This window comes from Asparagus officinalis, unplaced genomic scaffold (genome assembly GCF_001876935.1).
Source record: "Asparagus officinalis unplaced genomic scaffold, Aspof.V1 AsparagusV1_Un1442, whole genome shotgun sequence".
In the NCBI taxonomy this organism is placed as follows: domain Eukaryota; kingdom Viridiplantae; phylum Streptophyta; class Magnoliopsida; order Asparagales; family Asparagaceae; genus Asparagus; species Asparagus officinalis.
Window position 1 is genome coordinate 1 of NW_017973701.1, and position 13916 is coordinate 13916.

Consider the following 13916-nt stretch of genomic DNA (forward strand, 5'->3'; position numbering starts at 1 on the left):
TTTGTATGCTATTTCCAGTAGTAAAAGTTATTGGTGATACTTGTTTTGGGTGTTTTTTTTTTTTTTTTTGTTGTTGTTGTTGTTGTTGTTGTTGTGAGGAGTTGTAGAACTAAGGTTCTTGTAGAGACTCCTGTGATTCATCCATTAGCAGATTTGCAAGTGGAGCTCCTCCTGAAATCACTAGCAAACTGCTAGAAGACACCTAAGCTTAACGTCCCGATGACCCTTCGATTCTTTAGTTAGTGACTTGAAAAAAAAGGTGAAAATCTAATCAAAATGATAATGAAATTGACTTAGTTTTCTTACCAATGTTACCTCTTTTTATACTAACTCGAAAGGATATATCGGGAGCGACAAAAGCCCACATGGTGTCCTCTGGTCAGTCCATGTGAGCAATAAGGAAGCTTCCTCTGTAACTAAATTGTTCATGTGTCCCTTTGTTATTGGTCAAGATCGTTATGATTGATCGAGAGGGCATGGAGAGAATTTTCTTGATGATTGCATTCGGCGCTTCACTTAGATTAGTTAGGATTTGTCAGCCTACTTAGAAGAGATGTGATCTCGTCTGGTTCATGATGGACGAGGTGTTGAGCATGGCTCGAATCCTGATACTCGGTATGGTTTTGGATGAACTGACAACGACGAACTCGAGTGAAGGACGAGCAGCCATGCTGCCCGAGGTGGTGTCTGGTTGTTCAGTTTGTTTTTGATCTTCTCGCTAGACAGGTGGCGTCTTTCTACTGGTTGCACCTTACAAGTCAGTTTATAACATAACAATACTAATAACAGTCTATTATTTAATTGGTAGTTATATAAAACTATGATCCTCAACTCGCTTCAACTTCGTTGTTTTGGCATAGTGAAAGAGTCCTTTAATATTGTAACAAAAAGACCTAGGTTCAATCCTCCCAATCAAGAAGTTCAAGTAGATTTTTTTAAAATTCCGATACTTCCATTATTTCAAAAATCAAAAAGTAAACAACAGTAGGATCGCATTCTATCAAGAGATCAATTAGTCACCTATCTAAATACCGTACAATTACGGTGACTTCCATAAATATGTGACACCAAATAATCTTCTATACATTCTCAATGCCATTCTACCTGGCTTCTGTTGGCTTCGTTGTCAGTCCAAATCCAAAGGGGAACAGAGGGTTATAATACTCGTCACCAACATTCATCGGCAATTGATCAACAGTATTAAACCAAGTTCTTGGCAGTTTTCCAGTGAATCCATAGTCACCGAAGAGAACATCAGTGACTCCTTTGCCCTCCGATCCAGGGAGCCAAGCAGCAACCAAAGCATCCATTGATGAGATATATGGCTTGATCACAAGTGGTCTACCCGATATTAGTACCACAACACACTTGACATGGCTGCAGACTGTATTGATTGTTTTTGGACCGGGAGAAGGAAGAGTGAGGTTCAGGTTGTCTCCTTGAGTTTCAGCATATGGGAGCTCTCCAACCACAACAATGGCGTACGAAAAATCACCTTTTTTGACTAAGTTTGCGTCAGGGTTCTTAGAATAGATGACTTCGGTTGCGGGGTCAACAGTGGATTTGATTGCATCAAGGATTGTAGTCCCTGCAATTGACAATATATACAATTGACAATATATACCGAGTGTTTTGTTATGCTACGTATATACGAAAAGATTAACTATACTGAGTTTAGATGTTACGTAAATGCATGAAGAGACATAAAATCCATGATATTAGAAGATGCAAAACCTGGTAAGTCAAACTATTATAGAAAATTGTGGTGCATCTAAAATTATTGTACGAATAAAGCGGTTTCTGAGTACTGAGAAAAAGTAAAAACGAAGTAATGAAGAACAGGTGGTTGGTGTAACAAATCTCACCAGCTGTGATGTTTCCACTAGCTCCTTGCCACTTAATGGTCCATCCACCACACTGATAACCTAAGTTATCGGCATGGCTTCCAGCAACCAGGATCTTTGGAGCCTTCTTAGGGAGAGGCAGCAATGGCTGGTTCGGGTATTTTCCATTTTTCAGTAGCACAAGTGATTTTCTTACAGCTTCTCTAGCCAATTCCCTGTGTTCCTGTTTAAATAAATGACTCATAAAGATCACGTTTTCATAAAGTCTTTGCTCCTCAAGTTACAGAGTACATGTTAGTGAGAGTCAGAGAGAGGAAATAACCTTCTTGCCCAATTGGTCAGCAAAGCTAAGATCAGCCATGGGGTTCTCAAATAGGCCCATGACAAATTTGACCCGCAGAATTCTTCTAACTGCGTCATTAATTCTGCTCATAGGGACAATCTTCTTCTTAACGAGAGAGGTCAGATCAGTAATGAAATCTGTATAGTTTTCGGGAACCATCACCTACAATGCATAGCAACATTAAAAAAAAAGTTACCAATTTAGTAACACGACGGTTTTTCTTTTCTTTTCTTCCTAACACAAGGTTTACATTATTGCGGCAAGTAGAAATCTACTAACCATGTCAATACCCGCATTGACTCCCGCTTGGATTGAGTACGTGTAATTCTCACCTGGTGGATTGGTGATTCTATCAATACCCTGCCAATCTGAGATAACAAAGCCCTGAAAAGTCATTAAACACGATTGTTAGTGATAGCATCAAGTAGAAATGAGAAAACTACATACAAAAAGTTCTTTTATCTGCATACCCTGAACTTGAGTTTATTTTTTAGGAAGCCAGTGATAAGAGCACGATTGGCGTGCATTTTGTCCCCATTCCAACTGGAATAGGACACCATAACAGTAGCAACACCCTTGAGGATGGAGTTGTAGTAAGCTGGCATGTGGATGCTAAGAAGTCCATGGTGATTGATAATTGTGTTATTCTCATTGATCCCCAAATATGTCCCACCATCACCAACGAAATGCTTAGCACAGGCTGCAACTTTGTCCCTGTCAAGATGAAAATGGAATGAGGGGGAAAAAATGAAATGCATGTATTTTAATAATCAGTGTAATGTACGCATGAAACTCACACCTGAATTACTTGGTTACAGGAATTCATTTCCAATAGTAATTTGAATTCCCGAACTTGTTTTTGCGTTTAGTCTGCGATATTAGTATATTCATGTCGATTAACTTTTTTTTTCTTTTTTCTTGGAGGAAAAGATGTGTTAGGTATTCCTAATGGCTTCATTAGAAATATCTTAATGAAACAGAGAAGACCCAAAATAAACTAAGTTCAGTCTTAACCTCTTTAATGATCACAAAAGATATAGGTGGCTGACGACATTTTCGTAACCAAGAAAATTTAAAGATCATTTGTAAACGGCAAAATGTTTAATTACTCTAATTTTGGTTTGGTTTCTTTAGTAAAGATAGGTAACATAAATGCATCACGAGGATATAATCGTTTAGGTTACTTACAGAAAGTAATTAGGGGCTCTGGAGATTTTTAGAGTCTTCCCAATCATGTTTTGAACCTCTTAGAGCTAGTCTTGAACTTTCCTTTTGTATAAAATTATTCTTTCGAATAAGTTTTCCCTCTATAAAATCCTCAGTGATGCAACATAGATAGGAACAACTAAATTAAAGAGGTAACTTGTGAACAAAAAATATATGAGAAGAAAACCTTTCAGAAACCATTTTAGCAAAAAATGATGTTTGCCATATAACTAGAAGGGACACAAAGACTCCCTGTTTTTTCCCGCGAGATGTTCATCTACTATCTAACTGACAAAGTTAATGCCTAGTTTAATGTAAACTTGAAAAAACAGCTGGCCAATAATTATAACAAAGCCTTGTTATTAGCAAGTGATTAACTTTAAATGCTTACCTTCCAGCAACATATGGTGCTCCTTTGGAAAAATTAGCAGGAAGTTCTCCCTGTAGTCCAGGAATAATCTCCGTCATTGCTTGAACAATTCTGTGGTCTTCACTGTAGCTTTCGTAGCAGCGACCCCACCTCGGATCTCTGCATACCTGAATTGCCGATTTAATCAGAAACATGTATATTGCTTTAATCTGAAATCAATAATGCTCATGTTAAAAACTATGAGAAATCCCATCTATCTATTGGTGGATTCCTCCTTACCGCAATACATGGAGCAAAGGCATATGGGATGCCTGTTGCCCTGGCTTCAAGGGCAGTTGCAGCTCCAATCTTCTTCACGAGTTCAGGATCTCTACAGATTGAGAAAACTTCGAGTTAGACTAGGATAAACTTTATCCATTCAGAAATATAATTTTTATGCAACTGTCGAAAATTATCAATTTATATATTCTACTTATTGAAGATTGTCCTAACAATTCAATCTTGAAGTTTACTGACAGTTCCACTGATAATTCATAAACTTAAAGCTAGAATGTCAGTTTTTCAAAAAATTATTGTGAAAAGGAGAATCCCATCCTAAGTGATTATCAATGTGAAAGAATCACAATGTTTAAGAACTTGCCTTGTGGCTCCAAGCCCAATATTATGTGGGAAAATTGTTGCCTTGTAGACATTGTTGTTTCCATGAACTGCATCAATGCCGTATATCATTGGAATGCCAAGACGTGTCGAAAGACTGCCCTTCTGGAATTCATTTACCATATTCACCCAATCCTTTGGAGTTGCCTTAGAACGAGGCACACTCCCCCCGCCGCTCAATACACTTCCTGTTAACATATTCAGTACATAGAGTTTTTCATTTTCCTCTTTTATCTACTACAAAATGCATGGATAATAGAGAGTTGTATATGGTAAATAAATGAATTACCTATGAAGTAATCTTTCATTACTTTGGAGCTTGCAACCTTTCGTTCAATCTGGGCCATCTGACCGATCTTTTCAGCAAGGGTCATCCGCTTCATCAAGTCATTGATCCGAACGTTCAATGGTTGTTTCGGGTCTTTGTACTTCATATACTTGCCTTCTATAGATGATGCCAATAATAGCAAGAACAGAAGGCTTAGAAAATGCATTTTAGAGCTCGCCATGCTCCTGAACAAGCAAAAAACTTCTTAGATTTTTGAGATCATAATAGTTCTCAGAAGTTGTTGTGAAAGAGAAGGAAAAACTCACACTAGAAGGGAACCTTTTATAAGAGAAGATAAGGAATTGATGTGTGTAATGATGACATAATATCGGCTATTTTAGTTGGACTACCCATGAAAAGCAAATGACAATCAGTAGTCCATATCTATGGATTGATTACATTCTCCAAGTGGAACGAGGAATCTATTTCCAGTTTCTTTTCAGACATACTATGCACACAAAAAAAGCAAAATCCTCATCCAAAGAATAAACGAACATTTTCCGAACTGTTGACTCAAAAAATATTGGATTAAAGAGAGAAGGTAAGAGTTTGCTTTCAGCCGAGGAAAAAAATATTTCCATTACCTTTTTTTTTTATTATTCTTTTGAAGGAAAAAAATATTTCCATTTCTTCTTCTTCTTATTTTTTTTTTCAATTGAGCATATAAACATTTTCAAGGTTTTGACAGAATGGTCATTTTGAGCTTCTTCTTTCACTGCGAATATCTCTGGAGAAACAAATATTTCCATTTCTCCTCCAGCCTTCCATAAGCTATTCTAAAAATAGGACAGGAAATTAACCAAATTTTCTTTTCAAGGAATAGCAAAAAAAGACTTTCTGCTGCTAAAATAGGGAATGTTCCTTTATTCTCGAATAATTCACTCACAGCTCCTGCCTTTTCATTTTCTCATATTGTTTCAGATATATCCTCATTCCAACTAGTTCATTATAATCTCTAAAGTTATGGGCGTTTGGAAAAAAAATAAGTGAATAGTGAATTGGATCAGAAGGCAAAAGTTACCAATTAACCACATTTCAGAATAATGAAGCAGCAGCTAAAAAATCAAATCTTTAAAAAAAAATAGCATGAACAAAGAGAAAAAAAAAACCTTTTCAGGAATAACAACCAGAATAGCGCTAGCAAACAAAATACTAGATTCAACGAGGAAGACCAACCACAGAACCGCTAATATTTCGTAAAACTAATCGACCTACATCTACTGATCTACATTCTCACTAGAATAAGAACCAGAAAATAGACTAAAAATTTGAAAAAATTTCTCCCGAAAAAGAGTTAAAAGAAAAAAAAAATTGACCAACTCCCGCAGAGTAATTAACAACTTCTAAGTTACAAAGAAATCGAAAAATATTTAGAGATTACATCAAGAACACACATTGATCAGATCGACCAGCTCCAGTAAGTGCTGAGTCACCAAAATTCACTAAACAAAACTAAAAATTAAAGTAGAAGGAAGAGAGGGAGCGCACCTAAATAATCCAATTCCTCTCTCTCTCTCACACAACTTGAATTTATTGAGAGCGATGAGAGCGAGGAGGGGTATTTATAACGAGCTCAGCGGCTGAAAGTGGGAAATAATAACAACGATATTATCATGAGAAAAATGACGTACGTACCGTTAAAGGAAATACGTAGATTTATTGCTGATTTAGCGCAATTTCTCGTCGGCCTCCGAGTTTTGAAATCGTGATTTAAGGACTAAATCGACACCCTGGATAGTAGTTTATTTACAGTTTTATCGTTATCAAGGATAATGTGATCTGTTACCGCTAATCTCGTTTCCTTTTTAACGCTGGCTCGGGATCTTATCCCTTTCTTTTCGTTAGAGGATTAAGATTTTTTTTTTGGGGTAACGGGCATTAAAGGGACCGTAATTATTCCGACACCGTCATGTGACTGGCTGACGTGGCGCGGCTTGATTGGGTGCACGAAGCGACAGTATAGCATTCAGTGTTCTTGTATGGTTGGATACGGAGGAAAATATTATTGTTGATCAGATACATTGCACATTTTGGAGGTCTTAATAAAGAATCGGATAAGTTACCATGCTTTTTCTTCGAGAAAAGGATAGGTGCTGCCTCTCTTCTTTTTCAAATGAGTGGTGTTAGAGGCACACCCTCTGCCACATCTCCAACTACACCCTCCTCTCCCATTTGTTACAGTACCGCAGGCCCCACATGGGATTTTAAAATTTTAAAATCCCATGTGGGGCCTGCGGTACTGTAACAAATGGGAGAGGAGGGTGTAGTTGGAGATGTGGCAGAGGGTGTGCCTCTAACACCACTCATTTGAAAAAGAAGAGAGGCAGCACCTATCCTTTTCTCGAAGAAAAAGCATGGTAACTTATCCGATTCTTTATTAAGACCTCCAAAATGTGCAATGTATCTGATCAACAATAATATTTTCCTCCGTATCCAACCATACAAGAACACTGAATGCTATACTGTCGCTTCGTGCACCCAATCAAGCCGCGCCACGTCAGCCAGTCACATGACGGTGTCGGAATAATTACGGTCCCTTTAATGCCCGTTACCCCAAAAAAAAAATCTTAATCCTCTAACGAAAAGAAAGGGATAAGATCCCGAGCCAGCGTTAAAAAGGAAACGAGATTAGCGGTAACAGATCACATTATCCTTGATAACGATAAAACTGTAAATAAACTACTATCCAGGGTGTCGATTTAGTCCTTAAATCACGATTTCAAAACTCGGAGGCCGACGAGAAATTGCGCTAAATCAGCAATAAATCTACGTATTTCCTTTAACGGTACGTACGTCATTTTTCTCATGATAATATCGTTGTTATTATTTCCCACTTTCAGCCGCTGAGCTCGTTATAAATACCCCTCCTCGCTCTCATCGCTCTCAATAAATTCAAGTTGTGTGAGAGAGAGAGAGGAATTGGATTATTTAGGTGCGCTCCCTCTCTTCCTTCTACTTTAATTTTTAGTTTTGTTTAGTGAATTTTGGTGACTCAGCACTTACTGGAGCTGGTCGATCTGATCAATGTGTGTTCTTGATGTAATCTCTAAATATTTTTCGATTTCTTTGTAACTTAGAAGTTGTTAATTACTCTGCGGGAGTTGGTCAATTTTTTTTTTCTTTTAACTCTTTTTCGGGAGAAATTTTTTCAAATTTTTAGTCTATTTTCTGGTTCTTATTCTAGTGAGAATGTAGATCAGTAGATGTAGGTCGATTAGTTTTACGAAATATTAGCGGTTCTGTGGTTGGTCTTCCTCGTTGAATCTAGTATTTTGTTTGCTAGCGCTATTCTGGTTGTTATTCCTGAAAAGGTTTTTTTTTTCTCTTTGTTCATGCTATTTTTTTTTAAAGATTTGATTTTTTAGCTGCTGCTTCATTATTCTGAAATGTGGTTAATTGGTAACTTTTGCCTTCTGATCCAATTCACTATTCACTTATTTTTTTTCCAAACGCCCATAACTTTAGAGATTATAATGAACTAGTTGGAATGAGGATATATCTGAAACAATATGAGAAAATGAAAAGGCAGGAGCTGTGAGTGAATTATTCGAGAATAAAGGAACATTCCCTATTTTAGCAGCAGAAAGTCTTTTTTTGCTATTCCTTGAAAAGAAAATTTGGTTAATTTCCTGTCCTATTTTTAGAATAGCTTATGGAAGGCTGGAGGAGAAATGGAAATATTTGTTTCTCCAGAGATATTCGCAGTGAAAGAAGAAGCTCAAAATGACCATTCTGTCAAAACCTTGAAAATGTTTATATGCTCAATTGAAAAAAAAAATAAGAAGAAGAAGAAATGGAAATATTTTTTTCCTTCAAAAGAATAATAAAAAAAAAAGGTAATGGAAATATTTTTTTCCTCGGCTGAAAGCAAACTCTTACCTTCTCTCTTTAATCCAATATTTTTTGAGTCAACAGTTCGGAAAATGTTCGTTTATTCTTTGGATGAGGATTTTGCTTTTTTTGTGTGCATAGTATGTCTGAAAAGAAACTGGAAATAGATTCCTCGTTCCACTTGGAGAATGTAATCAATCCATAGATATGGACTACTGATTGTCATTTGCTTTTCATGGGTAGTCCAACTAAAATAGCCGATATTATGTCATCATTACACACATCAATTCCTTATCTTCTCTTATAAAAGGTTCCCTTCTAGTGTGAGTTTTTCCTTCTCTTTCACAACAACTTCTGAGAACTATTATGATCTCAAAAATCTAAGAAGTTTTTTGCTTGTTCAGGAGCATGGCGAGCTCTAAAATGCATTTTCTAAGCCTTCTGTTCTTGCTATTATTGGCATCATCTATAGAAGGCAAGTATATGAAGTACAAAGACCCGAAACAACCATTGAACGTTCGGATCAATGACTTGATGAAGCGGATGACCCTTGCTGAAAAGATCGGTCAGATGGCCCAGATTGAACGAAAGGTTGCAAGCTCCAAAGTAATGAAAGATTACTTCATAGGTAATTCATTTATTTACCATATACAACTCTCTATTATCCATGCATTTTGTAGTAGATAAAAGAGGAAAATGAAAAACTCTATGTACTGAATATGTTAACAGGAAGTGTATTGAGCGGCGGGGGGAGTGTGCCTCGTTCTAAGGCAACTCCAAAGGATTGGGTGAATATGGTAAATGAATTCCAGAAGGGCAGTCTTTCGACACGTCTTGGCATTCCAATGATATACGGCATTGATGCAGTTCATGGAAACAACAATGTCTACAAGGCAACAATTTTCCCACATAATATTGGGCTTGGAGCCACAAGGCAAGTTCTTAAACATTGTGATTCTTTCACATTGATAATCACTTAGGATGGGATTCTCCTTTTCACAATAATTTTTTGAAAAACTGACATTCTAGCTTTAAGTTTATGAATTATCAGTGGAACTGTCAGTAAACTTCAAGATTGAATTGTTAGGACAATCTTCAATAAGTAGAATATATAAATTGATAATTTTCGACAGTTGCATAAAAATTATATTTCTGAATGGATAAAGTTTATCCTAGTCTAACTCGAAGTTTTCTCAATCTGTAGAGATCCTGAACTCGTGAAGAAGATTGGAGCTGCAACTGCCCTTGAAGCCAGGGCAACAGGCATCCCATATGCCTTTGCTCCATGTATTGCGGTAAGGAGGAATCCACCAATAGATAGATGGGATTTCTCATAGTTTTTAACATGAGCATTATTGATTTCAGATTAAAGCAATATACATGTTTCTGATTAAATCGGCAATTCAGGTATGCAGAGATCCGAGGTGGGGTCGCTGCTACGAAAGCTACAGTGAAGACCACAGAATTGTTCAAGCAATGACGGAGATTATTCCTGGACTACAGGGAGAACTTCCTGCTAATTTTTCCAAAGGAGCACCATATGTTGCTGGAAGGTAAGCATTTAAAGTTAATCACTTGCTAATAACAAGGCTTTGTTATAATTATTGGCCAGCTGTTTTTTCAAGTTTACATTAAACTAGGCATTAACTTTGTCAGTTAGATAGTAGATGAACATCTCGCGGGAAAAAACAGGGAGTCTTTGTGTCCCTTCTAGTTATATGGCAAACATCATTTTTTGCTAAAATGGTTTCTGAAAGGTTTTCTTCTCATATATTTTTTGTTCACAAGTTACCTCTTTAATTTAGTTGTTCCTATCTATGTTGCATCACTGAGGATTTTATAGAGGGAAAACTTATTCGAAAGAATAATTTTATACAAAAGGAAAGTTCAAGACTAGCTCTAAGAGGTTCAAAACATGATTGGGAAGACTCTAAAAATCTCCAGAGCCCCTAATTACTTTCTGTAAGTAACCTAAACGATTATATCCTCGTGATGCATTTATGTTACCTATCTTTACTAAAGAAACCAAACCAAAATTAGAGTAATTAAACATTTTGCCGTTTACAAATGATCTTTAAATTTTCTTGGTTACGAAAATGTCGTCAGCCACCTATATCTTTTGTGATCATTAAAGAGGTTAAGACTGAACTTAGTTTATTTTGGGTCTTCTCTGTTTCATTAAGATATTTCTAATGAAGCCATTAGGAATACCTAACACATCTTTTCCTCCAAGAAAAAAGAAAAAAAAAGTTAATCGACATGAATATACTAATATCGCAGACTAAACGCAAAAACAAGTTCGGGAATTCAAATTACTATTGGAAATGAATTCCTGTAACCAAGTAATTCAGGTGTGAGTTTCATGCGTACATTACACTGATTATTAAAATACATGCATTTCATTTTTTCCCCCTCATTCCATTTTCATCTTGACAGGGACAAAGTTGCAGCCTGTGCTAAGCATTTCGTTGGTGATGGTGGGACATATTTGGGGATCAATGAGAATAACACAATTATCAATCACCATGGACTTCTTAGCATCCACATGCCAGCTTACTACAACTCCATCCTCAAGGGTGTTGCTACTGTTATGGTGTCCTATTCCAGTTGGAATGGGGACAAAATGCACGCCAATCGTGCTCTTATCACTGGCTTCCTAAAAAATAAACTCAAGTTCAGGGTATGCAGATAAAAGAACTTTTTGTATGTAGTTTTCTCATTTCTACTTGATGCTATCACTAACAATCGTGTTTAATGACTTTTCAGGGCTTTGTTATCTCAGATTGGCAGGGTATTGATAGAATCACCAATCCACCAGGTGAGAATTACACGTACTCAATCCAAGCGGGAGTCAATGCGGGTATTGACATGGTTAGTAGATTTCTACTTGCCGCAATAATGTAAACCTTGTGTTAGGAAGAAAAGAAAAGAAAAACCGTCGTGTTACTAAATTGGTAACTTTTTTTTTAATGTTGCTATGCATTGTAGGTGATGGTTCCCGAAAACTATACAGATTTCATTACTGATCTGACCTCTCTCGTTAAGAAGAAGATTGTCCCTATGAGCAGAATTAATGACGCAGTTAGAAGAATTCTGCGGGTCAAATTTGTCATGGGCCTATTTGAGAACCCCATGGCTGATCTTAGCTTTGCTGACCAATTGGGCAAGAAGGTTATTTCCTCTCTCTGACTCTCACTAACATGTACTCTGTAACTTGAGGAGCAAAGACTTTATGAAAACGTGATCTTTATGAGTCATTTATTTAAACAGGAACACAGGGAATTGGCTAGAGAAGCTGTAAGAAAATCACTTGTGCTACTGAAAAATGGAAAATACCCGAACCAGCCATTGCTGCCTCTCCCTAAGAAGGCTCCAAAGATCCTGGTTGCTGGAAGCCATGCCGATAACTTAGGTTATCAGTGTGGTGGATGGACCATTAAGTGGCAAGGAGCTAGTGGAAACATCACAGCTGGTGAGATTTGTTACACCAACCACCTGTTCTTCATTACTTCGTTTTTACTTTTTCTCAGTACTCAGAAACCGCTTTATTCGTACAATAATTTTAGATGCACCACAATTTTCTATAATAGTTTGACTTACCAGGTTTTGCATCTTCTAATATCATGGATTTTATGTCTCTTCATGCATTTACGTAACATCTAAACTCAGTATAGTTAATCTTTTCGTATATACGTAGCATAACAAAACACTCGGTATATATTGTCAATTGTATATATTGTCAATTGCAGGGACTACAATCCTTGATGCAATCAAATCCACTGTTGACCCCGCAACCGAAGTCATCTATTCTAAGAACCCTGACGCAAACTTAGTCAAAAAAGGTGATTTTTCGTACGCCATTGTTGTGGTTGGAGAGCTCCCATATGCTGAAACTCAAGGAGACAACCTGAACCTCACTCTTCCTTCTCCCGGTCCAAAAACAATCAATACAGTCTGCAGCCATGTCAAGTGTGTTGTGGTACTAATATCGGGTAGACCACTTGTGATCAAGCCATATATCTCATCAATGGATGCTTTGGTTGCTGCTTGGCTCCCTGGATCGGAGGGCAAAGGAGTCACTGATGTTCTCTTCGGTGACTATGGATTCACTGGAAAACTGCCAAGAACTTGGTTTAATACTGTTGATCAATTGCCGATGAATGTTGGTGACGAGTATTATAACCCTCTGTTCCCCTTTGGATTTGGACTGACAACGAAGCCAACAGAAGCCAGGTAGAATGGCATTGAGAATGTATAGAAGATTATTTGGTGTCACATATTTATGGAAGTCACCGTAATTGTACGGTATTTAGATAGGTGACTAATTGATCTCTTGATAGAATGCGATCCTACTGTTGTTTACTTTTTGATTTTTGAAATAATGGAAGTATCGGAATTTTAAAAAAATCTACTTGAACTTCTTGATTGGGAGGATTGAACCTAGGTCTTTTTGTTACAATATTAAAGGACTCTTTCACTATGCCAAAACAACGAAGTTGAAGCGAGTTGAGGATCATAGTTTTATATAACTACCAATTAAATAATAGACTGTTATTAGTATTGTTATGTTATAAACTGACTTGTAAGGTGCAACCAGTAGAAAGACGCCACCTGTCTAGCGAGAAGATCAAAAACAAACTGAACAACCAGACACCACCTCGGGCAGCATGGCTGCTCGTCCTTCACTCGAGTTCGTCGTTGTCAGTTCATCCAAAACCATACCGAGTATCAGGATTCGAGCCATGCTCAACACCTCGTCCATCATGAACCAGACGAGATCACATCTCTTCTAAGTAGGCTGACAAATCCTAACTAATCTAAGTGAAGCGCCGAATGCAATCATCAAGAAAATTCTCTCCATGCCCTCTCGATCAATCATAACGATCTTGACCAATAACAAAGGGACACATGAACAATTTAGTTACAGAGGAAGCTTCCTTATTGCTCACATGGACTGACCAGAGGACACCATGTGGGCTTTTGTCGCTCCCGATATATCCTTTCGAGTTAGTATAAAAAGAGGTAACATTGGTAAGAAAACTAAGTCAATTTCATTATCATTTTGATTAGATTTTCACCTTTTTTTTCAAGTCACTAACTAAAGAATCGAAGGGTCATCGGGACGTTAAGCTTAGGTGTCTTCTAGCAGTTTGCTAGTGATTTCAGGAGGAGCTCCACTTGCAAATCTGCTAATGGATGAATCACAGGAGTCTCTACAAGAACCTTAGTTCTACAACTCCTCACAACAACAACAACAACAACAACAACAAAAAAAAAAAAAAAAACACCCAAAACAAGTATCACCAATAACTTTTACTACTGGAAATAGCATACAAA

General features: G+C 37.2%; 2 protein-coding genes across 6 annotated transcripts; one reads left to right on the forward strand and one right to left on the reverse strand.

Annotated features, from left to right (window-relative positions):
• Positions 1-912: 912 nt before the first annotated feature.
• On the reverse strand, positions 913-6521 carry LOC109828431 (beta-glucosidase BoGH3B-like). 3 transcript variants are annotated; one of them, XM_020395434.1, is made up of 10 exons: positions 6384-6521; positions 4710-4933; positions 4404-4608; positions 4043-4133; positions 3785-3930; positions 2658-2901; positions 2467-2571; positions 2167-2349; positions 1866-2067; positions 913-1588 (listed from the first exon to the last, which is right to left on the reverse strand). In XM_020395434.1, the coding sequence occupies exons 2-10, from the start codon at positions 4927-4929 to the stop codon at positions 1101-1103; spliced, it is 1884 nt and encodes a 627-aa protein (XP_020251023.1). In that variant the 5' UTR covers positions 4930-4933; positions 6384-6521; the 3' UTR covers positions 913-1100. The 3 variants fall into 3 exon arrangements, with proteins under 3 accessions (XP_020251023.1, XP_020251021.1, XP_020251020.1); XM_020395432.1 differs by lacking the exon at positions 6384-6521 and adding an exon at positions 6237-6337; XM_020395431.1 differs by lacking the exon at positions 6384-6521 and adding an exon at positions 6143-6160.
• Positions 6522-7395: 874 nt separating this feature from the next.
• LOC109828430 (beta-glucosidase BoGH3B-like) lies at positions 7396-13004 on the forward strand. Of its 3 annotated transcripts, none has more exons than XM_020395430.1 (10): positions 7396-7533; positions 8984-9207; positions 9309-9513; positions 9784-9874; positions 9987-10132; positions 11016-11259; positions 11346-11450; positions 11568-11750; positions 11850-12051; positions 12329-12816. In XM_020395430.1, exons 2-10 carry the CDS (start codon positions 8988-8990, stop codon positions 12814-12816), a joined length of 1884 nt encoding a protein of 627 aa, XP_020251019.1. In that variant the 5' UTR covers positions 7396-7533; positions 8984-8987. The 3 variants fall into 3 exon arrangements, with proteins under 3 accessions (XP_020251019.1, XP_020251018.1, XP_020251017.1); XM_020395429.1 differs by lacking the exon at positions 7396-7533 and adding an exon at positions 7581-7680; XM_020395428.1 differs by lacking the exon at positions 7396-7533 and adding an exon at positions 7754-7774 and having other exon boundaries at positions 12329-13004.
• Positions 13005-13916: the final 912 nt, after the last annotated feature.